General features: G+C 41.3%; 2 protein-coding genes across 6 annotated transcripts in view; one reads left to right on the top strand and one right to left on the bottom strand.

Moving 5' to 3' along the window:
* PHIP (pleckstrin homology domain interacting protein) overlaps positions 1-11,466 on the top strand; it is a 75,219-nt gene extending 63,753 nt beyond the window's left edge. The window contains exons 27-40 of one of the 4 annotated variants that reach the window (XM_069974669.1): positions 973-1,055; positions 1,498-1,609; positions 1,880-1,941; positions 2,323-2,475; positions 2,574-2,694; positions 4,134-4,259; positions 4,992-5,064; positions 5,701-5,751; positions 6,691-6,840; positions 7,923-8,075; positions 8,260-8,423; positions 8,536-8,777; positions 8,922-9,083; positions 9,178-11,466. In XM_069974669.1, the coding sequence (XP_069830770.1) occupies positions 973-1,055; positions 1,498-1,609; positions 1,880-1,941; positions 2,323-2,475; positions 2,574-2,694; positions 4,134-4,259; positions 4,992-5,064; positions 5,701-5,751; positions 6,691-6,840; positions 7,923-8,075; positions 8,260-8,423; positions 8,536-8,777; positions 8,922-9,083; positions 9,178-9,923 (2,398 nt within the window). In that variant the 3' untranslated portion in view covers positions 9,924-11,466. Of the gene's footprint in view, positions 1-972; positions 1,056-1,497; positions 1,610-1,879; positions 1,942-2,319; positions 2,476-2,573; positions 2,695-4,133; positions 4,260-4,991; positions 5,065-5,700; positions 5,752-6,690; positions 6,841-7,922; positions 8,076-8,259; positions 8,424-8,535; positions 8,778-8,921; positions 9,084-9,174 lie in introns of all 4 variants that reach the window. The other 3 variants (XM_069974668.1, XM_069974666.1, XM_069974667.1) reach the window with 3 other exon arrangements.
* An 8,304-nt stretch (positions 11,467-19,770) lies between these two features.
* IRAK1BP1 (interleukin 1 receptor associated kinase 1 binding protein 1) lies at positions 19,771-25,668 on the bottom strand. 2 transcript variants are annotated; one of them, XM_069973499.1, is made up of 4 exons: positions 25,344-25,668; positions 22,935-23,000; positions 20,678-20,808; positions 19,771-20,570 (listed from the first exon to the last, which is right to left on the bottom strand). In XM_069973499.1, exons 1-4 carry the CDS (start codon positions 25,626-25,628, stop codon positions 20,321-20,323), a joined length of 732 nt encoding a protein of 243 aa, XP_069829600.1. In that variant the 5' UTR covers positions 25,629-25,668; the 3' UTR covers positions 19,771-20,320. The 2 variants fall into 2 exon arrangements, with proteins under 2 accessions (XP_069829600.1, XP_069829601.1); XM_069973500.1 differs by having other exon boundaries at positions 25,452-25,668.
* Positions 25,669-26,001: the final 333 nt, after the last annotated feature.

Below are 26,001 nucleotides of genomic sequence, written 5' to 3'. Positions count from 1 at the left end.
TACAGCCCATCCATATAAAGTGCAATTGTAAGTGGGACACCTGTATTGGAGGGAACACATTCAGACAGATATCTTTCAAGACATTCACACGATTTACCTGGGACACTCATGTCATCGGAAGCATCATAGTTTTACATTGCTTAAAGGAGAAGTCCGGCCAAAAGTAATTTTTGATATGTTATTACTTATGGAAAGTTAGACAATTTCCTAATGTACATTAATTATGGAAAATGCACATATACTGCTATTTCCCTTAATTTTGTACTGTATTGAATTCTATGGGAGATGTAATGTAATGTGAAAACTACAGTTTATTGGTAGACTAGGTGTATGGGAAAATGGACTATGTGTATGGGATAATTTGGGGAGCAAGGACACTTGCTCCCCAAATGAAAGGCACCGAGCAGGGAGGGAGAGAGGAGCCGGTACATCTACCTCCTCCCTGCTCAGTGCTACTCCTCCTCCCATTATCTGCTCATAGTATGAGCAGATGATGGGAGGAGTAGTACTAGGAAGACCCCCACCCCAGCCGACATCGCCCGCACCGCCGCCGTTGCACACTTTCTTCCCAATACTATGAGCAGATAATGGGAGGCGTAGTAGTGTGTATCTGTCCCACAGCACTGAGCAGGGAGGGAGGGAGGAGGTAGTTAGATGTACCGGCTTCTCTCTCCCTCCCTGCTCGGTGCCTTTCATTTGGGGAGCAAGTGTCCTTAGTCATAGGGATTGGCTTGGCTTGTTCATTAGGGGGTTTCCAAACATGCACGCTAAACGAAGGGGAAAAAAAACAAGTGTGAACCCAGCCTTGGATATCATTTAACTTTTATTTTGCCCAGAAAGCTAGTTTGAAGCTGTTAAATTTTCTCCGTAGTGCATTTAAAATAGTTTCTTCCTGTGTCTTAATCCACTATTTTATTCTTATTCTTTGATCAGTAATATGGCTGCTAATGTTGTATTACTGTTTCGGTTCAGATATCATGATATGCCAGATGTGATAGACTTCTTGGTTCTTCGTCAGCAATTTGATGAAGCGCGACGCAGGCAGTGGAGGATAGGTATGTACGGTCCTAGTTAATAAAATGAAAACTTGAAGAGGCGTAGGTCTGCTCGTGAGCTGTAGATACAAAACTGTACATTTGAAAACGAATCTATACTGGAATGATATATAAACTCCTATAGTTAACTGGTTTATTTTGACGCCTTTTCTGTAATCGAGCAATAGTGAGACTTTCCCATTAGGGCATGTTAGCATGTGTCACAGTATTTTAATCACAACGTTTCTGCAACATTTTCGTATGCCCAGTTTAAATGAATGGGACAATAGAAAATCTGTCTGCAACATATATGACTAGTTTTTCTAGCACTTTTTTTTTTCCTAGAAATTGATTATGTAGTAGTTGAGAAGAACCGTCTTTTGTTTTTTTATTATTTACTGGGCTTGAATACCCCTTTAACATTTCTTACATTCCAGTAATACATAATATGTGTATCTTGTAGGAGACCGATTTCGGTCTGTAATTGATGATGCCTGGTGGTTTGGAACTATTGAGAGCCAGGAACCACTACAACCAGATTATCCAGATAGCCTTTTTCAGTGCTACAATGTGTGGTATGTATATACTGATATTAGGTTCTTGTAGTTTTAGTTACTGTTCTCTTTAGATTTTTAGTATGAAAATTTAGTTATTTACACTGTACAAGCTGTAAAGTGCACGTGTGGCTCTAGTTTCTTTGGGTCTTGCAGTGCTCATTCTTACTTTGTCTTACATTGTCTGAGAAGGAAGACTTAGGGTTATTATTATTTTGCTAAATGTTTGGGGGTCTGGGTGTTAGAAGCAGCTGGTGGAAGTTATTCACTGCTCTTCCTGTCTTGTTGCAGTTGGGACAATGGAGACACAGAGAAGATGAGCCCTTGGGATATGGAAATTATACCCAGTAACGGTTTGTATTTTTTAAATGTTTTAAATGTTTTTTTTAATGTAACCAGTGGCAATATGGCCAGAAATAAAAATCCCAATGGAATCGGTGTCTAGGTGTTCGGACTCTTGACCATTTGCGGCACAGAGCAGGTAGAGCATGTGCTCAGTGCATGGTCAGACCCCGACCATTCAAAACTTGACATGTCTGTACACCATGTCTAGCATTTTTTTCAAAAGTGATAGTGCCCATTTAAAGCGAAACACAATTTCAGCAATTCAAAACACAAAAGTTTATATTTGTTTACTTTTAAATTGTCACTTAATGTTATTGAAACTAAACTAATGAGGTCATTTTCTCTTTTTTTTCTTTCTTTATTTCCTCCTGTTTTATGACTATTAGCAGTGTTTCCTGATGAGCTGGGTAATAGCGTACCTTTACGAGAAACTGAGGTTCGATCCCTGCTATACAGGCCCCTTGATGGAGAATGGGGAAGTAGAAGCAGAGATGAAGAATGTGAACGAATCATTGGTGGAATTAACCAGCTGATGACTCTAGGTATTATTAACGCTGTCAGGTAGTGTTGCTGTAGTGTAATTGTAGATGAATTACTAATGTATTTTTTTTTTTATTTTTTTTATCATTTACCTGTTTAGATATTGCTGCTGCCTTTGTGGCTCCTGTAGACCTTCAAGCTTACCCCATGTACAGCACTGTTGTGGCCTATCCAACTGATCTCAGTACAATTAAACAGCGGCTAGAAAACAGATTCTACAGGTAATTTTTTTTCTCTTACTTAACAAGGTGTTTTAACATTGAAGGTTTTTCTCCATCACCAGTTGAGAGAGTAAACCTTTTGAGTTTCTCCCTGCAAAGTGGTGCACCTGTCCACCAGAATGCACAAATGACTGCTGTCTTCCCTTATTCACTTAAAGGGGTACTCCAGGCTGGGGGGCTTTTTTGTCTATGGCCGGGGAGGAGGTGGATGAGGGCAATGATGTCCCCTTCCTCCCAGTTCCAGTGCCGGGTCCTGGTTCGCGCTGCTCTGGTCATCGCTGCCCGGCCGCTTTCTTGTCACTGACGCGGGCTTGAGACATGATGTTTCAAGTCCGCTCAGCCAGTCAGTGGGAGAGGGATTGTGTCATCTGAAAATGACCTATTGTTTAAATTAAGTTCTTATGTTAAAGGGGCACTCTGTGCAAATGTAAAAAATCTTGGATGGCAGTGGGTGATGGCAAAATAAAAATCACGGGGGAACTTACCCATCCCCGTGCCCCCACAGCTCCACCATTCATAGTCCACCACTGGTCTCTTGGATCTGCTAGTCCTGTGATGTAACAACATGGATCAGCCAGTCATTGACTGGCATCTCTGTAGTCACTGGCTGAGCGGGTAGTTCCTGCCAGGTTGTGACAGCACAGCAAGATTGGAGACCAAAGGCTGACCGTGAGCGGTGGTGCTGCAATGTCACAAGGACTGGTACGTATCCCTTGATTGTTATGTTCCCACCAGTCACTGCCCTCTGTGATTTTTCTTTTCACATTTGAGTTCTCCTTTGAGCATATTTGTGTGACTTTGGATGAATTTTTTAATTTTCAATCTTGTCTATAAAATAATAGGGTTTACTCCTACCATGATATTGACCTCCTCACAGGTCACAGAGCATGCCTAGAAAGTAGTTTTTCCAAATATGCTGTGCAAAAAGCTTGGGCACTATAGTTGCCCTATATATAAAAATACTTGTATTTTTCTATTTGAATTTTAAGTTTCAGTTTGTTGCTTTCCCTTTGGGCATAATTAGCCATTCTCCTACATTTCAGTATCTGTACATTATACTAGGGAGGTTGTGTGGCTCAGTCTGTCCTCTTATTCTCCCCTTTCTCTCCCTGCATGACACAATTGTGGTTAATATGGCAGCTGGGAGCCTAGTGAGAGCTCCTTGACCTGCCATTGTAGTTACCCCCCCCAATTTATGAAAAATAACTTAATTTTTTTAAATTAGAAAACTAAACAAACAATATACATCTACATACTGACCTGTTGAATAAATATAATGTGTTTTTTTTTTTACTACAGAGGTCTTATCCACACACTTTTTTTTTTTTCTCTTTCAAAAAGTAGGACCTGCACTTATAGGGTCTATTTTTTTTACAAATGTTGTAAAATAAAAAAAAATGTAAAGTGTTATGTTTGAATTTTTTTTATTTTTTCCCCAGGCGTGTCTCTTCACTTATGTGGGAAGTGAGATACATCGAGCATAACACTCGCACATTTAATGAACCAGGAAGCCCGATTGTTAAGACAGGAAAGTTTGTCACTGATATTTTACTGTACTTTATCAAGTAAGTGATTGTGATATTATTAATGTGTACAGCCCTGTCCGCTTTCATAGCACTGTGCATAGAAATATATTGGGATAACACCATGTAAAATTACAGAAAGACATGTTGGACAGACAAATGGAGTTCTAAGAAGATACATATACAGGAAATGTCTTTTTGTTAATATGTAAATAAGTCTTAGAAGGGGGGGAAGCATGGGACGAGGCCAGGTATATCCAGTCCATGTCTGCTTCTTTACCACCTCTGCACTTGTATGGTAGTACCCATTTTGATTAACAGCCACTAGATGAAGGGGACATAGAATGGACTTGCCTGGGCTTTTACCTTGCTGGGGAGCATCCCTTGAACACTTAAGTCTCATTTACATATTAACCTGGCTTATTGTAGTGCTGAAAAGGACTATGGAAAAATGTGTGCCCAGAATCCTGATGAAATGCCCTTTCTAGCCATGGGCTTATTTCTACGCACGTTTTTTTTTTTTTTATCAGAAAATTTCACTTTAAAATTTTAAATAAAATGAAAAAGATAGCAGTGTTACATTTAGCTTTAGTATGCAACCATTAAAAAAACATCGGTATCATGATGACCAGCCATATCTAGTCATGTGCTTATTTACATCCCTGGTTTCCTATTGGCAGATCAGTTTAAAAGCAAATGGAAAGCTTGTTGCTTGTTGTATGTTCTGGCAGAGAATTCGTGGTCTGATATTTTAATTAGTATGTTTGCACACAGGGATCAGAGTTGCTATGACATCATTCCTCAGTACAACATCATGAAGAAGAAGCTCTTGTCAGACTCTGATGAGGTAAAGTTTTAGATTGTAACAATTAAAATCTGTATAAAGCTAGCAAATACTGCAGTGAATTGAAAATAAGGAAAGATGAGCCCAAATCTTTGGTCTGTAGGACCAACCCTATGGGTAGTATAAAGCGCAGAGTGATGCGACCAGATAATTGCTATCCTAAATGTCACAGTTGTTATAATTTTAAAAAACTAAACAGGGAATGTGAAATTAATGTAAATTACAAACATGCGTTAATTTTTTTTTTTTTTATAGTTTTCATGCTTCAATATAAAGCTAGACCTGCTTCGAATCCAGGTCCAATTTCCTGAAGGCAGCTTTTTAGTCTTGTGATGTTTGAAAAAAAAGGGACCAAACACAGGAAGCCCCGGTCATCTGGGCGCTTACAGAGAAGGCAGTCCTTGAATTGACAGACATATTGAGCTGTGACACTCAGTACTACTTGTCTCAAGCACAAGACAAAAAAAAAACTGCCTTCAATTTAGATTTTGAAAAGTATAATGACAGTGACACTTTAAGGTTAACCTCCTTAATGTATGACTGCTCCTTTGCAATGATAAGGACTATAAAGGAGCTAAGTGGTTTGGTAATAAACCTTTTAAACTTGTATCCTTATGACTTTGGTTTTACATCTTAAAGGAGGAAGAGAAAGATGCTGATATGCCAGGAACCTCTACAAGGAAGAGAAAGGTAACGTTAGTAAATAAACTGTCCAGTATTGCATCCGTTATTGCTTTCCCTCTTATCTTGAGGGTAGCTTCACACGTACCGGTTCCGCAGCGGATTTCACGCTGTGAGTTTGCAGCGAAATCCGCTGATGATCCTGTACTGTGAAGCTGTATAGGACCCGACCCCTCTAACCTCCCGCCGCCCCGAGCATGGGGTTAAAGGGGCCGGCGGATCACTACAGGATCCGCAGTGGATTTCGCTGCAAACTCGCAGCATGAAATTCGCTGTGGATCCGGTACATGTGAAGCTACCCTGGCAAGAGATTTTATTTTTACTCACCTAAGCTAATTTAATACTAGAGATGAGCAAACTTTCCAAAAGTTTGGATTTGCACAAACCCTTACAAACAGCATTTGACTCCTGCCTGGAGAAGGTGGATACAGCCCAGTGACCACCTGGAAAACATGGATACACCGGAATTCCAACGGAATTCAATTGCTGATCTTTGTGCAAACTTGAATTTCCGCACGTTCACTCATCCCTGTTTAGTATTCTTGCACTGCCTATATAACTTTACATACATACTTTACGTTTTATTTGTTGATTACAATATTAAAATGTAACTCCCTTGCTCTCCCACCTGTTGTGTGAAGAGAGACTGCACATGCTGGGGGAAACTATACGACCTAGATACTTTTCACGTTCAAGCCTCAGGACTCCTGCACGGAACTAGCTGGGTGTCGTAAGGTGCTTTGCCAACCTGACAGCCCAGCGTTTGCATCTCTCTATGTTGAACATTGCCCAACGGATGTTAGAGCAATGTGGCTGTTAACCTTTCACAGTATATAAAAAGTTTGAAATATACAATAAATAAATGGAACATATATCAAGCTTGTCGTGTTCTTATGGAATATAGTGTTCAACTCGTTCAACTCCTACTTGTTGCTGACCTTTTCTCAGGAATACCAGCCAAGACGCAAACTACGAAGCAGAGCGCACACTTACGACCTGCAGTCTTGGAAGAAGCAGTGCCAGGAGCTGTTAAATCTGATCTTCCAGTGTGAAGATTCTGAACCTTTTAGACAACCAGTTGATCTTATAGAGTACTCAGTAAGTCCGCATTACTGTCATAGATTTAAAGCTGTTCCTGTTGCTCGCCTCTAAACTAGTGTTCGTTCCAGCATTCTTTTATTTTTTAAATCTGAAGTATGTATGTTTGTGATGTTAGAAGCCCTAGCGTCTGCTGCAAGTATCTGTGCTGGATATTCAGTTTCTGAACTTTTCTGCAACATATATTTAAAGTGAATGTACCATCACCAGGAATGAAAATATCTTTCTGCAGTACCTGTTCGGTGCCATTTTCTGCTTAAGCAGTTCGGAACACTGGGGACAGGCCCGACGCCTCTCGGTGTGACAATAACCCCTCCCCTCTGTGACACATCCCTGTTTGATTCAACTGGAGACACATCACCGGTGGGAGTGGTTATTGTTGCACCGGCCCTGCCCCCAGCGCTCCAAGCTGGTGCTCAAGCTAAAAACTGAGCAGAGTGCGGGAAACAGGTTGCTTTTTGTAAAAAGAACCAGACTACTAGGATCCCTGTCGGTGCCGAATACTGTTTGAAAAGGTAAAATTATGAACCAAATTTGTTTTTTGTAAACGCGCAGATCACGGTTTGGCCATGCTTCTGTGTATTTGTATTTCTATGTGTAAGGGATGTTACATGTCACTACTGAATTTCTAGAAGGAAAAAATGCAAATATGGGTGCCTCCACCATATTGAAATTATGAGATCTATCTTATGTATGAATTTGTGTCAGTCTCTCTTTTACATATGTTGAAATTCAAAGCTCTCTATTTACAGTTTATTGCCTATCCATTAATTATTATTTAGTATTTAGCCTTTGCTTTGGCATGCCGATCACTTGGTCAGCGTGAAGAATGGCTACAACATGACAAATTTAAGAGCACACACTTACTAATTTTATAGTGATCAGAGGTAGCTGTAGTTTTAGCAGTCTTGGCACCACTGACCCAACAGCTTGTAAATATGATCCCTTGAGCGCAAAACTTTGGTGATTTTGGAGTTCATTTAGGCAACCAAAATGGTGTTTTTTATTATATTGATCTTTCAGATTTTGCACACACAATGTTATTTGTCACGTCATTTAATTTTTATTTATTTATTTTTTAGGACTATAGAGATATTATTGACACTCCAATGGATTTCGGAACAGTTAGAGAGAAATTAGAGGCTGGTAGTTATGATTCCCCAACCGAACTGTGCAAGGATGTAAGGTTGATTTTCAGCAACTCCAAGGCATATACTCCAAGCAAAAGATCAAAGGTGTGCCTAATTTTTACATTCACTCCAGTTATCAAATTTACCTTACTCAGTCTCTCAATATAGATGTTATTTACCTACAGAAACATTGATACTGATATATTTATGGTTATCATGAGTAACATGTACTATAAGCATCAAGTGAACATGCATGCTGTTTGTAATGAATACAATTTACCTTTTTCAGATATATAGCATGAGTTTGAGGCTTTCGGCTTTCTTTGAGGAGCGTGTCAGCACTATACTATCAGACTACCAATCGGCTATCAAATTCCATCAACGGAACACAATAACAAGGCGCAAAAAGAAAAGGAGTCGAAGCAGCTCCTCCAGTAGTAGTGCAGCATCCAGGTAGTAGGGAACTTCTTTGTCTTATAGTTGTCAGCTTATCTCATGAAGCAACGGTTACTTGAGCATGCCCTTATTTCTGGCGTTGTATTAAAAAGTTTTTTTTTTCTTCAAGCCCCGAAAGGAAAAGAAAATACGTACGACATCAGCAAAAACAAGAAAGTACAGTATCGGTACCTCCTCGATCAGCTCCTCAAAAGGTGATTGCTCAAGTGAACGGAAAGGGATCTGACTCAAGTACTATAGCCCGAACGAGGAGCTACAAACGTCATATAGATCCAGCTTCTCCTGGTCAACCATCAACATCTTCTGCACCTAAGCTTCTAGCTTTGAAACCCAGTAATACTGCTACTACAGGTAAGACACAGTGCTTGTAGTCATATGATCATGCACTAGTCCTATTACATTACCTTATACCTGTCTATGGCTATTATTTTTAATGTCTCACGTTGCTCCTCATAGAGGATTTAATATTAACTGCATGATGTGTTTCATTGTTAGTATTGGAAAACCCTACAAAACATCCCAGAGGTCAGACTGCCGCCACCAATGCTAACCAGCCAACCAACAGCCAGCCGGGAAAGAATGCTTTGCCCAAAGACACTTTGGAGAAAGAAAAACCTTTGAAGCGCAGGGTCAAAGCACTGTCCAGTCCATCTCAAGGTTGGCAATGGTTTTTAATCATAAATTTTCAAATTTGTCCAGTCCCATAGGATTAAGTGATCACTTTTTTTTTTCTTTCTCCCCCTTACAGCAGAAAAGAAAGACATTTTGCCACCATCGGGTGCTCAGGTGAATGGACACAGCAGCCTACCAAACAAGCCAGCTGTGAAGGGACGCCCTGGCCGTAAACCAAAGGTAGTTGTAGGTAATGTAACAACAAGTAATAGTGACCCCAGCAACGCAGTTCAAGTGGTACCCAAGAAAAGAGGCAGAAAACCAAAATACCCTAGGAATGATGATCAATCACAAATTGTGCCCCAAAACCCTAACAGGCCTGCTGAATTACCAGGTAAAAAGATTAAGGATCAGACTACTACTTCCACTGGTGAGACTAATACAGGACTGAATATTAAAAGTGAAAATGAGGTACCCAAAAAACGTCGAGGTAGAAAACCAAAAGTAAGACCTGAGCTATTGGAGTCAACTGCTCCTCCTCTTCCTCCTCCGCCTTCACCTCCGCCTCCTAATCCTGCTCCAGCACAGACCAAGTCAGAGCAAGTACCCCAAGGGAATGTTAAAATACAAACAAGAAGTAAATGTAAAAAGCCTGAAGAGCCAATGGATGAATTGCCAAACAATGCAGAAGGACTTAATCATTCTGAAATCCAAATGAAAACTAGAAATCAGGGAAGAAGAACTGCATTTTACAATGAAGAAGATTCAGAGGAAGAGCAAAGACAGCTGCTGTTCGAAGACACTTCTTTGACTTTTGGTACCTCAAGCAGAGGCAGGGTACGAAAACTAACAGAGAAAGCTAAAGCAAATTTAATAGGCTGGTAAGGGTACTTGAGTGCAGCGTTACTGAAGTATATCTACTTTTTTTTGCTGCTATAATGGAATGAAAACTCTTCCAGGGGAAGGGGACATTTTCACAGGTGTTTCTTTTCTTATTTTTAAAATTTGCTATTTATTGCCTATGGATATAGTGTAAGCATTTCCGTATTTGTCGTCCTGAGCCTCCGAAAGATCAGGCAGAACAAAGCCCATCCTATCTATATACTGCCCTTGTGAATGCATTTTTGGGTTCTGCACACGTTAAAAAATGAGAAAAACAAGCCTGCTGTTTACTAAATTTTGGACGTATGAGGCGGCAATCGAATCAGAATATAAGGAATGACAAATATACCATAAACCTCAAGTGGGTAGAATAATCTTTACTATCCCAAGGCTCTGTGCGTTATCCTGTACATAGGCAGTGAAAAATCCTATATCTATATACCAGTATATATTGATATATACTTATATATCCACATTGGAAGATATTGCATTTATGTCTAATTTTTCAGACCTCTATTCTAGTACCAATCAATAAATCAGATTAGTGTGCCAAAGACTGAGACTGAATGCAGTTAAAGCCTACAATTTCTGATTGTCAGAATTGCGCACAATCTCTGTATATAACAGACGTACAAAATAACTTGTATATTGCATTGAAGATAGTGTAAGCTGTGCTCACTTCCTTTTTTTGGTACTTTTGTTAATAAGTTGCAGTGGCAGGGTTCTTTCAAGAGACTTTTTAAAGAATTAGTAATGTAATAGCATGACAGTTAAATGGGAATATATATATATATATATATATATATATATATATATATATATATATATATATATAATCCCAATAGCTGGGAATGTCCAGCTAATGTGACTTTTAGAAGTACTGGTTTATTGGTATAACTGCAGTTTTATTTTACTGTTTATTCCTGTATAGGCAGGAGGAAGAGAAAATATATAAATATATAACAAACATGTATATTTAACAGAACAGAATAAAGACAATTGGGAAAACTTTTTGATACTTTTTGGCAACATATTGTGATGATCAGTATTGTGAGCATTTTAGGGTTTGAGATTGTAACTGCTTTGTCGGTAAATTTACCATATTTGTTTTTGAATGTTTATTTTCTCACGTTTAACTGCAAAAGTGTGTACATAAAAGGTGTACATATGTGTATACAAGTGTGTGTAACACAGCATTTTACACGTTACACATTTATAATCCAAGTATCAAGACTTTTACATGATTTTTTTTAGACACTCTTAGAATTAAAAAACTAATTTTAAAATGTCACTGTGTAGTTTGATTCTAAAGGCTGAGTAGTAAGAATTTCTAAAGTAACGTCAATGCACACTGTTTCATTTTTTATTTCTTTTTTTTGTAATGCCTTTCCCCTGCATTCATACCACACTGACAAGTAAATAGGGTTTCAGCAAAATATAATTTAATTTGTGTGCCTTGTATTTTTTTTTTCCTTTAAACCATGTATATTAAAATTACTTCTATATTTTAACTAAATGTATTAAACTGTATGCTGTTGTCAAACAAGGAACACTCTTTATCATTTATGATACATTGCAGCTTTAAACGTATTGTTTAATGGAAATTATCCCATTTGTTGTGTATGAAAAGGGCAGACTGTTAAGTAAATGTTTACAACTTTTTTTTTCTCTTTTTATTTAATGTGAATATATGCAGGTTATTTACAGTTAGAATTATACAGGCCTAGATTGATACAAACTAGTGTAGCTGCTCCTAGCAAGCAATCACAGCTCTGCTTTAATTTTACCAGCGTTTAAAGGGGTAATCCAGGCAAAGACTATAAATTAATATGATGCCTATAATCCCAAGTTATATAGCTTTGTAATGTAAGTTTTGGATGCAAACCCAAGTTTCAATGCTGTGGCAAAAAGGCACAGCAGAGACAACTTCTAGGAGATCAATCCATGCCTTTTCAGGTAAGTGGAAGCTGATAGGGATTCAATGGGGTTCTCAGCTGGTGAATCACAAAACGCTTCAACTGGTAACAGAAAACAACGTAGAGAAATTGCGGCACTCACCACGTTTGTCGTAAATACAAAGTTCCTTTATTGATAAAAATGAACCATAATACGCAGGTAGGACGCCAGTGAAAAAGCAAAGTGTGTTGCAAACCACTTTGCTTTTTCACTGGCGTCCTACCTGCGTATTATGGTTTGGTTTTATCAATAAAGGAACTTTGGATTTACTACAAATGTGGCGAGTGCCGCAATTTCTCTACGTTTACATGTTAACAAGTTTCAATGCTTGCATCTGCCTCTGGAAGCACTGTGTAGTCCATGATAAATTCGGGTTGGAGTCCTCCTTTAAAAGCAATAGGGCAGTTAAACAAGTTTTTGTTTTACACATTTTGATTGGCATTATTCAGGACCAGGAACACTAATAGGCTTTATGAGGTTTTATTTTATTAGAAAACAAAAGAACAATGTTAACTGGGCAATTCTAATAAGTTGATAAAGAAAAACAAAAAAGACCGAACATCCAAGAAAGTAAAGACCAAGCGCGACTCCATATGAAAAACGTGTGTATATTTAAAACTTACCTGTCATTATGATTTCTCCCCTGATTGGCATGCAGTCACTCTTACTGCTTAAAGTGACACTGTCGCCCCCTATTTACATTTTGACTGCTCTCTACAGGTGTAAAGGGTAAATGTTACAGCTTTAATTACTTATTTTATATCACACCTCATGGTGCTTGTTCTGGTAAAAATTTGTTTTTATCACCTGTGAATTGATATACTGTATGTGGGCAGGGCCTCGCACCCTATGTGTCACATCGCTTCGCCCCTAGCGTCACTTAGCCCCATCCGTGACATCATCGCCACAAAGGGCCCGCCCACTCAGCAGCCATTGGAAGGGCCAGCCTAAAGCTCTAGACCCCACCCCCTAGATTGTCCCACACCAATGGCTGCTGAGGGGGCGGGGCCTATGCGGAGATGATGTCACGGGTGGGGTGAGGCTAAGTGGCGCTTGGGGCGGAGCGCTGTGGCACATAGGCCACGAGGCCCTGTTCACATATACCAATCCACAGGTGATAAAAACAACTTTTTACCAGAACAAGCACCATGAGGGGTGATATAAAATAAGTAATGAAAGCTGTAACATTTACCCTTTACACCTGTGGAGAGATGTCAAACTGCAAATAGGGGGTGACCGTGTCACTTAAAAGTTTGGGTAACAATGGATGCAATAATTTCTGGTTGGTTCCAGACATGAGTCCTGTTGAATCAGTAGAACTGCATGATTGCATCCATAGTTACCCGAACTTCCAGCAAGAGCAACTACACACTGATCAGGTGAAGAATCAAAATGATAGGTATGCTTTAATTCTCATTGCATATTATTCTTTCTTTGTATTCTATGAACTATGTAATATTTTCAATTGAATTAGACTATGGGGGTGGGGCTTTTATTTCTGAGGCCTATGTGCCTGCCAAGCATCACACCGGGGCCACCCATGGAGTATTTCTAAAAAGTGTATGAATGCAAGGTAATTAAATGTTTTTTTTTTTTTTCCTGTTAATACCTTCTCTGTTACAGAAGAAAAATGAATTAAAATTGAAAATTTGTACAAAAAGTTGATTTTTAAAATTTCACCTCCAATTTGCTTTAATTCATGTGAATCACCTAAAGGGGTAACAGTTCCTATAGCTTCTTGTGAATTCTTTGAGGGGTGTGGCTTTTACATTGGGGTGGCTTATGGGGTTTTCTAACTAACAAGCCTCCCATATTCACTGCCACAGAAATGAACCGGTCCCACATAGTCAATTTTGGAAATTGTCATGAAAATTTGCTGCTCAACTTCTAAGCTAGGGGGTGTGGAACCTTCGGCCCTCCTGCTGTTGTAAAACTACATGCAACATGCCTGGAGAGTGCCCTAAATTTGTCCACAATTGTGGATAAATTTACGGAACGTGTGCATAAGGCCTTAAAGGGGAACTATAAGCATATTAGATTAACCTACCGAACGTCCCTTAGAGCCCAGGACACTGGGGAGGAAGATATGTGTGTTACCTTCCACCTCAGTGCCAATCCTGCACTGTTAGTCGGAGTAATCTTCACTTCGGTGCACTGCTGCGTCATTGGCCAGCTTCTTTTAAGGATAATCAATGGAACGCACAGGCTGGATGACGCGGTAGTGCTCCTAACTGTCCTCCAGAGTGAATATTACACCAACAGCATGGGACTGGCGCTGAGGAGGAAGGTAGTACACATACCTTCTTCAGTGTTCTGGGTGCTAGATTTGTCTATACTGCTTATAGTTCCCCGCTGCATTTATATGTATCCTATGGCACCTGCACAACTGAAGATTAGAAGATTTTATTTTTGCCTGGTTTAACTTCCCGCTGTCAGTCACCACATTGAGTGGTTCTGGAGTCATAGGGGTAGAGTGTCATTCCTGTTTGCATTTTCTCCCATACTGCCTGTTTATGTACAGTATTTTCCGGGGTATGGGACGACTGGGCGTATAAGACGACCCCCAAGTTTTCCAGTTAAAATATGGAGTTTGGGATATCGCTGTATAAGACTACCCCTCTTCCAATGCACATCAAATAAAAATGAATAAAAAACAGCAGGCAGCAGCGAGATCTGAGGAGCAGAGAAGGAGGTACAGTAATACTGGTAGGATACAAGGGCGGCCAGACGGGTGAAAGAGGTGTGTTTTTCTGGGCACCGCCACTTTACAGTATTTATTTTTTCCATACTCCAGACGGTTGCAACTTGCTCTACCCTTCATACGGTCGCTGTATATGGTGGGGATGTGGCCATTTTTTAGCTCCACCCATCATATGCAGCAACCGCAGATTCTCCAGTCTGCCTCAGAAGTTTTTCAGCACCCGCCCTATAAAGACGACACCCGACGTATAAGATGTCCCTTAACTTCAGTGAAGACTTTCCTGCGTTAAAAAGTAGTCTTACACACAGGAAAATACTGTATATCACAAATAGATACTTAAATGCCATCAGTGAGATCTGACCAAGAAGAATAATTTCAGACCTGTCTGAATCTTATCAGCATGGCACATCTAGGGCCCTATTCCATGGGACAATTATCGTTTGGATAATTGTTAACGATAAATGACCGCTTTGCGAGCTTCTAGAGATTATTCAAAAGATCCAAAGGAACGATGGTCTTTAATTCTAGTTGTTCTTGTGGACGTCCCGACCTCGTTGATTGTTCGCTGCAGAGTGATTCCACGGAACGATGAACAACAGATTATCATTCAAGTAGGTGGGACAAGTAATCCCCCCCCCCCATTCTCTCTGCCTCCGGTGGGCATATTTTTCCTTTTATATTAGTACGCAATCTATGGATATTATAAATGTTCACATGCAATAAATGCTATTATATTAAAATTTTCAAAGCTTTATTTTTATCAATTTAGATTTACAGAAAGATGAGCGGTGGGACTTCCTTCGTATGCAGTATATCCCATTGGTCAACATATACATTTTGGAAAAAAAAAAAATACTTTGAGCGAACTTTCTGTTGCGTAGCTAAACTGCCGACACTCCCGGTTGGCGCACGCGCCGGGATGTGAATTTTCTTCCCCTTTTTAAGTTTACATTGTATCCCATTGCTCAACATACATTTTAAAAAGAGTGAATAGAAAATGTAAAATAAAGTTTTAAATGGAAGTATGGTCCCTGTCAATCAATATGTTTAGCCAATAGAATATGTACTATTAAGCTGTTAAACGCACCCAGTAACGACCGAACGATGTTTTATTACACCGAACGACTTGTAAACGATGTACGAACAAGCAACGATAAAAATAGGTCCAGGTCTCATTAAGCGATCAACGATTTCTCGTTCGTCGTTTAATCATTAACTGCAATTCACTTGGTTCCGAACGATTTTCAGAACAATAATCGTCCTGTGGAATAGGACCCTTAGACTTGGCAGTCTTTGTCCACTCTTCCTTGCAAAAGTGGTCTAAATCAAATTAAGGACATCTTGTGTATGGCTCACAGACTTAGTTTTACAATTGTACAGATTGCGTCAAATAATACATGCTACCAATTGTTCAAATCGGGTTTTCACGCTATACAAATTACCATGTAAAACTACAGCCCTCACTAGCCAAACTCTGTCCCCTGAAATTCATTACATTACATTACATACACCCATCAAGTTTGGTGATTGATTGAAATGTGTCCTCGATGTCTGTTTCTGTGTATGGTTTTATGAGGATTGAATAAAAAAACCATGAGCCAAGTGCTGAACATCCTTTCCCTTTTGCTTGAAGTTGGACGTTTTCCAGTCCTCACTCCATGTGCTTTCTCCGACTGGCAGATGAGATGAGGATTGTGTGTTGTTTGAACCTTAAAATTTGTTAATACACATTTGGCCCCCTGGCACTGTACAATATATTACAAAATACACTTGCACTAGGGCTGGAGCGGTGCGCATCCATCCACTTTGACCATCCTATGTAAGTGCTCTCTCTTATATATCACCTCTTAGCACTATAGCCGAGCGGCATGTGCGGTGTATGGATACTTACGATTTTCTGTCTGTACTAATACTGCTTGCGTGGGCTACCTATCATGTACATAGGACCCACACTTGTATATACAGCACATAGTATATGCCCCAGGGTTACAGGTATAATACTAATCTCCCCCTCTCTCTCTACAAGGGGACAAACAGGGAGATCAACCAACCCCGGGACCTATATCGGACACCAATATCCTGCTGTATCCCCTACACACCTGGACGATACAGGTACATCCGGAGTAGTGATTCTACTGGGCTTTATACACCTGAAGTGATCATAGCCTTAACAAGCTCTGCACAATGTTGTATTCATTTATGTTTTACAGACCACCTATAATCCTACTAACAATAATCGTGCAATACTGGGTTAATACATCTCGACCTATAAGTGCTAACCATTCCCTGACCGCTCCATTGCACAATCACCACAAGTGACCTGGTCTTACATAGGAGACGAAATTTATTTACACGTCTATATTATTTACAATATCCAAAGGGACTTCTTATGCTCTGCAAATGAGGTACGGTAGTGGTACACTCATACTATCTAACAATCCATATGTACAAGTTACCTCTTAGTTCATGTAACTGCACTTCTCTTACTAGATCACGCTCCACCTATGGCTGTGTTACCCATGACCGGGCCTTTCTGATCCATGATCATCCCTGATGAACCCAGAAGATCGTTATCTCTGTTGGGGGAAACGCGTCGGATGACATTCTGGACATGGAGCTTATATTGACTCATTGACAGCTATTAATGACCATATAGTGCACACTTACAGAAGCATCACTGAGATGCATGATGGGAAATGTAGTTTCTTGGCCGGCGCAATCTTGCTAACCCCCTTTTACATCACATACCATATAGACCCTATAAGAGATTACAGACAATTACATCAAATGACTCACAGTTGCTATCTTACCTGATGGGAGTCGTTTACATTCCCTTTTCTTTATCTGTCTCTCAGGTTCAGCAGAGATGAACCATGAACTGGCAAACATCTAATGGCCCTATTCCACGGGCCGTCTAGAGGAGCAAACGAGCGCTCTCAGCACTCGTTTGCTCCTGGTTCCCCGCTCACTGCCGCCGCTATTCAAAGCGGCTGCAGCGAGCGGGTAAGTGCAGGAGGGGCGGCGGGGAGGCTGCCCGGGTGATCGCTGATCGTCCGGGCAGCCCATAGGATACAGCAGCATCTGCTGCCGATGCTCCTATTCAATGTGTTGAAAAACAAGCGACTGCAACGATCAGCCGACATGAACGATGTCGGCTGATCGTTGCACTCTATTCCACGGGACGATTATCGTCCATAGCGGCCGATAATCGTTCCGTGGAATAGGGCCTTTAGGCTTCACATTCTTCCAGCTCCTAACTTACCTTTTCCTACATATAGCGCCCCATATCTCCCACAGTAAAGTGGGTTGGGGCAGGCGAAGCTTGGGTTGGCCTGGTTGTCTTTGTGCCAGGTTCCCGATTTGGTAGGGTGCAAACAAAAAAGAGAACTTAAGGATGCAGAGGGTACATTTGATGCTTCTGAGAAGGCAACAGTAGAGTGGAGTCCTGTGGTCTATTCCTTATTCTTTATGCATTTGGCCCTAAGGTTGTTTTGTAAGCTAGGCTTGATTTGTGTTGCAAACACACAAAAACACAGAGAAATGCAACAGCTCACCGCAATGGCAATATACAGACCCAATACAGACATGGAAATCCCCAAAAGCAGCCCCCTCCAACTGCCAAAAAACTCCATAAAGATAATGAGGCTCTTGGTTACCATTTGCAAATGGTACAAACCATCCCACCAACGATAAGGTGCTGGGACACCTGGCAGCTGCATTTAAATGCTCTGCTCCCAGTGTCCCTGGTGTCTAGTGAGACAGTTCCCCCCCCCCCGTTCTTCTGCCCGGGCCTCGGCTGGTCCAGGTTCGGCAATACATTGCTCCAGGCTGCAGCAGCCCAGAGCAATGGATGAGTGCTTTGTATATACACAGCACTGATCTCTGAGAGATCAATTCTGTGTATATAGGGGAAGTCCCAGGAGGACTTCTTGTTAAAGTAAAAATGTTTTTTTATTGACAAAAAAAATCCCCTCCCCTAATAAAAGTCCAAATCACCCCCCTTTTCCAATTTTATAAATTTAAATAAATAAACAAACATACATATTTGATATCACCCTGTGCGTAATCGCCCGAACTATTAAATTATTACATTCCTGATCTTGCACGGTAAACAGAGCAAAAAATTTGCATATACGTAGCAAAAGTCGTATATACGCAATCTAGGTAACGATAGATCATGGTGCAAAAAATTACGTCTCACACAGCAAAGGGTAAAAGCAGCATAAGAATGAAAATAGAGCATTTTTAAACACATTTAGTTTTTATTAAAAAGGTTTAAATATTTTAAATGCCATCAAATAAAAGTGATACAAGTTACATATCGTTGTAATCGTACTGATGTAAGAAACAGAGAACATGTCACTATTACTATAGGGCGGACAGTGTAAACACAAAAGGAAAAGGAAAGGAAAACAAACTCCTTTTTTTTTTTTTTTTTCAATTTGACAGCGCAAATTATTTTTTTTCCGGTTTTGCTGTATATTTTATGGGAAAATTAAAGCAACTCTGTACCCACAATCTGACCCCCCCCCCAAACCACTTGTACCTTCGGATAGCCGCTTTTAATCCAAGATCTGTCCTGGGGTCCGTTCGGCAGGTGATACAGTTTTTGTCCTAAAAAAACAACTTTTCAGGTACGTTCACACCTACAGGATTTCATGCTGCGAGTTTGCAGCGAAATCAGCTGTGGATCCTTTACTGTGAAGCTCAATGGGTCCCATACACGCAGCGGATCCACTGCCTGCATGGGACCCAGCCCCTTTAACCCCAGCTTACAGTCCCGGTCCCCCCCCCCCCCCCCGGCACGCCCCGGCCCCAGTTGTTTTTCAGAACAATAGCTGCATCACCTGCCGAACGGACCCCAAGTTGGATCTTGGATCGAAAGCAGCTATCCAAAGGTACAAGTGGTTTGGGGGGGACAGATTGTGGGTACAGAGTCACTTTAAGCCTGTCATTGCAAATACAATTGGTGTAGCAAAAAATAAGAGCTCATGTGGGTCTCTAGGTGAAATAATGAAAGCGCTATGGCCTTTTAAACATAGTCTATGCACCTGGCAATGTTGTTTACAAAGAGGCTTTTTATAAAGTCTTATAACATGACATCTCAGTTTGGCTATTGGGTATTTAGAATGTTAAAAGTTTTTAGTTTATTTCTAACGTGCATAAAGTTACAATTTACATAAACAGCGTATAACTGTCGGGGTATATAGGGTTTCTAGCGATTTCCCTGTAAACAAAAGAAAAAAAAACAAGGGCATTGATTGACCTCCTGGGCACCCTTGGAACAAATCTAACACACTGACACTTTATTTCAAAGTGAGTAGGATCCCGGAACTGCTGCTACCATAGGGCAAAGTGAGCAATTAGCTAGATTCACTGCAGCCACAAATGGATATACCAGTTAACCAGATAGTGGTTGCTCTGTTCCAATTCAGTAAGCTTTAATTCACATTAGTGCAGAAAAAAAAGAGAGATGAAGTCATTGGTGAGTGCCTCTTTTTCACCTCTTTTTTTTCTGCACTAATGTGAGACTGACACTTTATACCCAGGGAGCATCGGGTACATTTTCTAGTATCCTTATAGTTGAGTGCTTCTAAAAACTTGTCAAGTATGGACAATAATATTTCTCTATATTTTAAAAATATAGAGAAATGGAATATAGAAATATAATCTGATAAACAGTAATAAGTACAACTCTGGATAATATTGTATGCACTATGTACAATCTTGGAGCATGAAATCATCAGCAACTCTTTTTACATCGTTCTTTTCCTTTAATTTCAAAGGTGGCAGATACTTTTGACGCTGCATAAACTGTCGCACTTTTTATTTTATGCTGAAGGGAACACGATGCAGGGTCCACTTGATCCTCCCATTCTTTCATTTCCTCTTCTCTGATAATGACAGCCTTTCCAAGTGAGTGGCCAACAAGACGACAAACATCCTGGGCCTTGCGTCGTGCATTGCTTACTGCATTAAGACACACTTGCCGCCTGAAATATATAACTTCACTAGTCAAGTATTGTCAAGCAACGCTGTGTAGCACAAAGATTATAATTTAACCACATAAACAGTCAATGAAACAATGTTTAAAACATACCTTAACTTTTCCATGTTCTCGGGAGAATGATAGAAATGGGGTGAATGAATGCAAACTGAACTGTCTAGTTTTTCAACAAGCATATTGCAAATGTTCTGCAGATTTTCAAAATCTTCAAAAACTACACAAACCTAAAGCAAATGAATAAACAAGTTTCAATAAGAAACAATGACCATGTATGTTATAAAACATTAGAGGATTTACGCGTTTACAATACTTTCTGAAGATCCACTATAATTTTGATATATCAAAAGATAAAAAGTAGATTGCAAGGGGGTGACCCACAAAATACATTTATCACAATTCTGTGCTTGGCTGTATCCTTTCCTGCCATAATCTTTGAATGGAGCAGTAGTATTCATGCTTCAACTGCAGCTACATTTAAACGGGATATCCAACAACATAGCCACTTTCTTTCAGAGACAGCACCTCTCGCCTTCAGTTCAGGTGAGGTTTGCACTTGAAAGTTTTGCTTATGCTAAGGAAATTTTTTGTTATATCACCTGGTCGGTGCGGGGGCAGACATCCCGGTGGCGGTCATCTATGCCATCTCTGCTGGTTTCTTTATATGCTCTATGCACTGAAGGTGAGCCCACAGTGCACCGATATCTCTTCCCCTCAGTGACACCCCCTTCAAAATCAGGTCGGGCCGCATCACCGAGGAGAGAGGGGTTATTGGTTTACTGAGGGCTTGGGGCCGCCTTCAGTGCATAGAGCTCCCTATTTGCATATGAAGAAACCAGCACAGATGAAGGTAACTGGTTAGCGAAGGTGCAAAACCCCACCCAAACTGGAGAGAAGAATGGCCATGCTGTTCTAATGCTGGATGACAAGTATTCGTCAATCTGTCGCAGCTCTATAGAGGACGCTCCATTCAAAACTAAGGGGTCAGGATGCGAATCTGGACATCATAGGTGAGGACCCAAGACCTGTTCACCCATATTCACACACTTTCTCCCTACCCTGTGATACTGAATAAGGTAAAGGGTTATACCCATCTGGGACACTTACGGCCCATGCCTCAACACCTATCTTCATATTGAGGCCCCCCCCCCCCCCCCCCAGGAAGCCAAAAACTGCTAAATCCAACTGATTTTAATGGGAGTCGTGCATATGGCATAGCCCTTGACCAATAAAACCTCAGCTTGTTTTTGCATTTTTTTATTTTTCCACTAACTGAGCCATATGAGAGTTTAATGAGTGGAAAAAAAATATTTCTAAACTGTTATAAGAGTCACAATAGGGCCTTTAAAATATTAATTATGTGCAACAACAAAAAAAAAAAAACATAGAAAAAATCAGTGTAAACTTACATATCCTTATGTTCGGACTGACCTATGTCACTTTTACCGTTAGGTGCATTAGGTTGACAAGGGACCCCCAAAAAAGTTACACTATTGCATTTTTCTTTTCCCAATTTCACCAATTTTTATTTTCATAAATATTTTTGGTGTTCCCTAGTACATGTTATGGTAAATTGAAAGGCACCATTACAAAGTACATTTGTTCCTGAGAAAAAACAAGCCCCTATATACAGTAGCCCTGTAGATAGAAAAATGAAAGTGCTATAGCTCTTAGAAGGCAAGGAGGGAAAAATGAAAATGCAAATATGAAAATAGATCAGCTCATTAACGCCATATTGGGCTGGGTCATGCAGGGGTTAAGACACCAGTACACAAAGGAAAAGCACCACAGCCCCCCCCCCTCCCTCCCCTCCGAAATGAATGGGGGGAAACAAAGAAATTTGGGAGGTGAAACAGAGAGGAATGCACAGACACAATTTTTTGTGCCTTGGGCAGAAGGGAGCACAGCCAGAACTTGAGGCCCTATTACACCAACAGATCTGACGACAGATTATCTGCCAAAGATTTGAAGCCAGCCCCAGGAACAGACTATAAACAGAGAACAGGTCATAAAGGAAAGATTGAATTTCTCCTCTTTTCAAATCCACTCCTGGGTTTGGCTTCAAATCTTTGGCAGATAATCTGTCGTCAGATCTGTTGGTGGAATAGGGCCTGGGAAGGAGGCTGATAAGATAACAACTATTGAACAGATTGTTCATCTCCAGAATGGGAGATTATTGAACATCTATGTTACTTAACTGGATAACCTCCTTAGCACACAAGCTTATATTAGTGCATATAGAAAGTATTTATATTTTTTAAAGATGAAGTAGGTTAAACGTAGAGTACGAAGAGTACAGATGGTTCCACCAAAGGAGATGTCTGTAAAGGCAAACAATGCTTGGCATTCATACCTCGGCATCCATTTGATATGAGTTTGCTTTTCTTTCAATTTCTTTGGAAATCGTAATGTGTTCATCCTGGGGAAAAGGACGAAAACATCAAATTACAGAGACACTTTATCATACTGTCACTTTACGATGTCTTGCTTTGCTGGTTGACATGAAAAAAAGAATCCTAAGACTGCATTCACCTGGAACATGGATGTGGAAGGCCTGTAACGGAGTCCCCCCTGCACGGACAGCACCTCTGATATGATGCTGTGAGCGGAGGGAACTGTATGAATATGCGCAGCGCTGTAATGACACATTCATTTCTTTTTAATAGGAATGCGGGCACATTTGGGTGTGCCTGCATTTCAATTACTCATAGCAGACAATGTAAAGTGCGGCCGGAGCTGCATTGTCAGTTTTGTGTGGCTGCTATTCAATGAATGGCGGCCTCATAAAACTGACAAGTCAGTTTTTTTGTGTGGCCGCATGGAATCCCGGCCAGAGTGTATAGAGAGTGTATATTCTTTAAATAGCAGGGCTATCAGACAAGTTTGTCTTGGAAGTGGAGACTTGGCAGTCAGCAGGGGACACTGCCAACACCAGAGGAGGACACTGAGGGAGCCTTAGTGTCTCTATGGGATGGCTCGTGCTTCTCCACTCCCGCCTCTCTCCGCTCAAAGAATTGGCATGTCAATTCTTTGAGAGGAGAGTAGGGCTGGGCGATATGGTCAAAAAATAAAATCTCGATTTTTAAAAATTTTGGACGATTCTCATTTTAAATCTCGATTTTTTTCCTGTATTGCTTCCCAGTGTAACAGTGCTCCCCCTGTTCCCCCATGTAGTAGACAAGCCCCCTCTGTGCCCCCATATAGTATAGGAGATCTTCTATGTGCCTCTATCTAGGTAGGGTGTAGTAGTGGAGGTATAGTGGATAAGTGGTGTAGTAGTACAGGTAAAGATGCGGGGTGCGGTAGTAGTACAGGTATAGATGAGGGGTGTATTAGTAGTACAGGTATAGATGAGGGGTGTAGTAGTAGTACAGGTATAGATGAGGGGTGTAGTAGTAGTACAGGTATAGATGAGGGATGTAGTAGTAGTACAGGTATAGATGAGGGGTGTAGTAGTAGTACAGGTATAGATGAGGGGTGTAGTAGTAGTACAGGTATAGATGAGGAATGTAGCAGTAGTACAGGTATATATGAGGGGTGTAGTAGTAGTACAGGTATAGATGAGGGGTGTAGTAGTACAGGTATAGATGAGGGGTGTAGTAGTAGTACAGGTATAGATGAGGGATGTAGTAGTAGTACAGGTATAGATGAGGGGTGTAGTAGTAGTACAGGTATAGATGAGGGGTGTAGTAGTAGTACAGGTATAGATGAGGAATGTAGTAGTAGTACAGGTATATATGAGGGGTGTAGTAGTAGTACAGGTATAGATGAGGGGTGTAGTAGTAGTACAGGTATAGATGAGGAGTGTATTAGTAGTACAGATGAAGGGGATTAGCAGTACAGGTATAGATGAGTGGGGACTGGGGGTTACTGAGGGGGACTGGGGCAAGCTGGGGTGACTGGGGCAGACAGGGTTGGCTGAAGGGGGACTGGGGTTGACTGAAGGGGGACTGGGGCAAACTGGGGTTGACTAAAGGGGGACTGGGGCAGTTGGGAGTGATAGGGGCTGGAGTGCACATAGCCTTCCTCCTCCTCTCACCGCAGCACACAAGTTCCCCTCCCGGCCACACATGCAGGTGCCCGGTCTCTGGAGGAGGCTGCAGGGACTGTAGTGGTGATCGTGTCACTGCCATTACTGGAGCTGTATAGCGGGATGAGGGGATGCAGATCCTGCTGTACAGCTCCAGGGCCCACAGCAACGCTATCACCACTACAGTCTCTGCAGCCTCCTCCAGAGACCGGGGACCTGCATGTGTGGACGGGAGAGGAATGGGACGATAGTAAGGAGCGGGGGCAGGTTAGTCACGGCTATGTTAAGCGGACTGCCCGACCGACCTGCACCTCGACGCACTTCTTGCCCTGCACCTCCCCTCCGGCCCGACACGGCGAGCGACGGAATCTGAGGCACGCGAGCGCTCCCATAGAGACACTGTGTGACAGAGGCAGGCAGGAGTGTGAATGGGACCTTAGGATGTGTTTGTTGTCCATAGCAATCAGCGGTGATAGGTTGCTATGGGAAACAAGGCCAACCTTACTATAAGACAGCCTGATAAATGTCTCCCCCCCCCCCCCCATGTGTTTTACAGGTTACCTCACATCCATGCTACACGGATCCCATGCAAAATCTGCAATCTGCAGCAATGAAATGCAATTCTACAGAGAAGGATATATGCTGGTGTACTGTGTCCTCCATGGCTTATGTGGTGATGGGATAGTAACCCTGTGTGGGGGATGGGGATGTGGACCCCCCTCTCGTGCTCACCGTGAGCGCCCTCTGGCGGAGAGTCTGCTCTATGTACTCCAGCCGCCTCAGGACACTGCTCTTCGCCTCCGCCGCTGTCGCTTTGCTGCTGGATAGACTTATACACACCCGGGCCCGGTCCGGAGCGGCACTAAGTTCAGCTGTGCCCGTCACTTGCACTTCTCGACCTCCTGTATGTTTAACCACAATCCCCGGTTTGTTCTCCAGCTCGTCTGGAGTCATATCTGCCGCGTCTCCCGGCTGCAGAGACGCGAAAAGCCGTGAAACCGGCAACGGAGCAGCCATAGCTTACTGGTTGCTAAGGAAACGAAACGTGAGCACCGCGCGTACGGCTGTAAACTGCGAGGGGGGCGGGGAGAAGGTGACGCTCTCACGTGATCGGACAGTAAGGGGAGGGGCGTAGTGGGGATCCTTATAAGGATTCCTTATTAGTGTTTATGTGGCTGCGTTTATTATCTGTTCATGTCCTCATGTAATTTTATGTTGTATCTTCGCTCCAATCCCAGAACAAGAGACAACATGATGCAAAAGAGGGATTAACCTCTTCAGGACTGGGCTAGCATTAGTGGTACACTGAAAAAAAAAAACACATTTTTTTTTGTTAGTAAAGTTTTTTAAAATGTACTTTTCCTTTAAAAAAAAAAAAAAAAGTTTTGAT

The sequence above is a fragment of the Dendropsophus ebraccatus genome, chromosome 6, assembly GCF_027789765.1.
Source record: "Dendropsophus ebraccatus isolate aDenEbr1 chromosome 6, aDenEbr1.pat, whole genome shotgun sequence".
NCBI classification, from domain to species: Eukaryota; Metazoa; Chordata; class Amphibia; order Anura; family Hylidae; genus Dendropsophus; species Dendropsophus ebraccatus.
Note: the sequence above shows the minus strand (reverse complement) of the source record. Positions and strands in the feature narration are given on the sequence as shown.

What these genes read in the sequence shown, in the direction of transcription:
- IRAK1BP1 (XM_069973499.1), bottom strand. Translation starts at nt 25,628, where the DNA reads ATGGCTGCTCCGTTGCCGGTTTCACGGCTTTTCGCGTCTCTGCAGCCG. An exon ending in TCCGCCAGAGGGCGCTCACG is followed by an intron (nt 23,001 to 25,343) that starts GTGAGCACGAGA and finishes CCTTTTCCCCAG; the next exon opens with GATGAACACATTACGATTTC. An exon ending in CATATCAAATGGATGCCGAG is followed by an intron (nt 20,809 to 22,934) that starts GTATGAATGCCA and finishes CATTTGCTTTAG; the next exon opens with GTTTGTGTAGTTTTTGAAGA.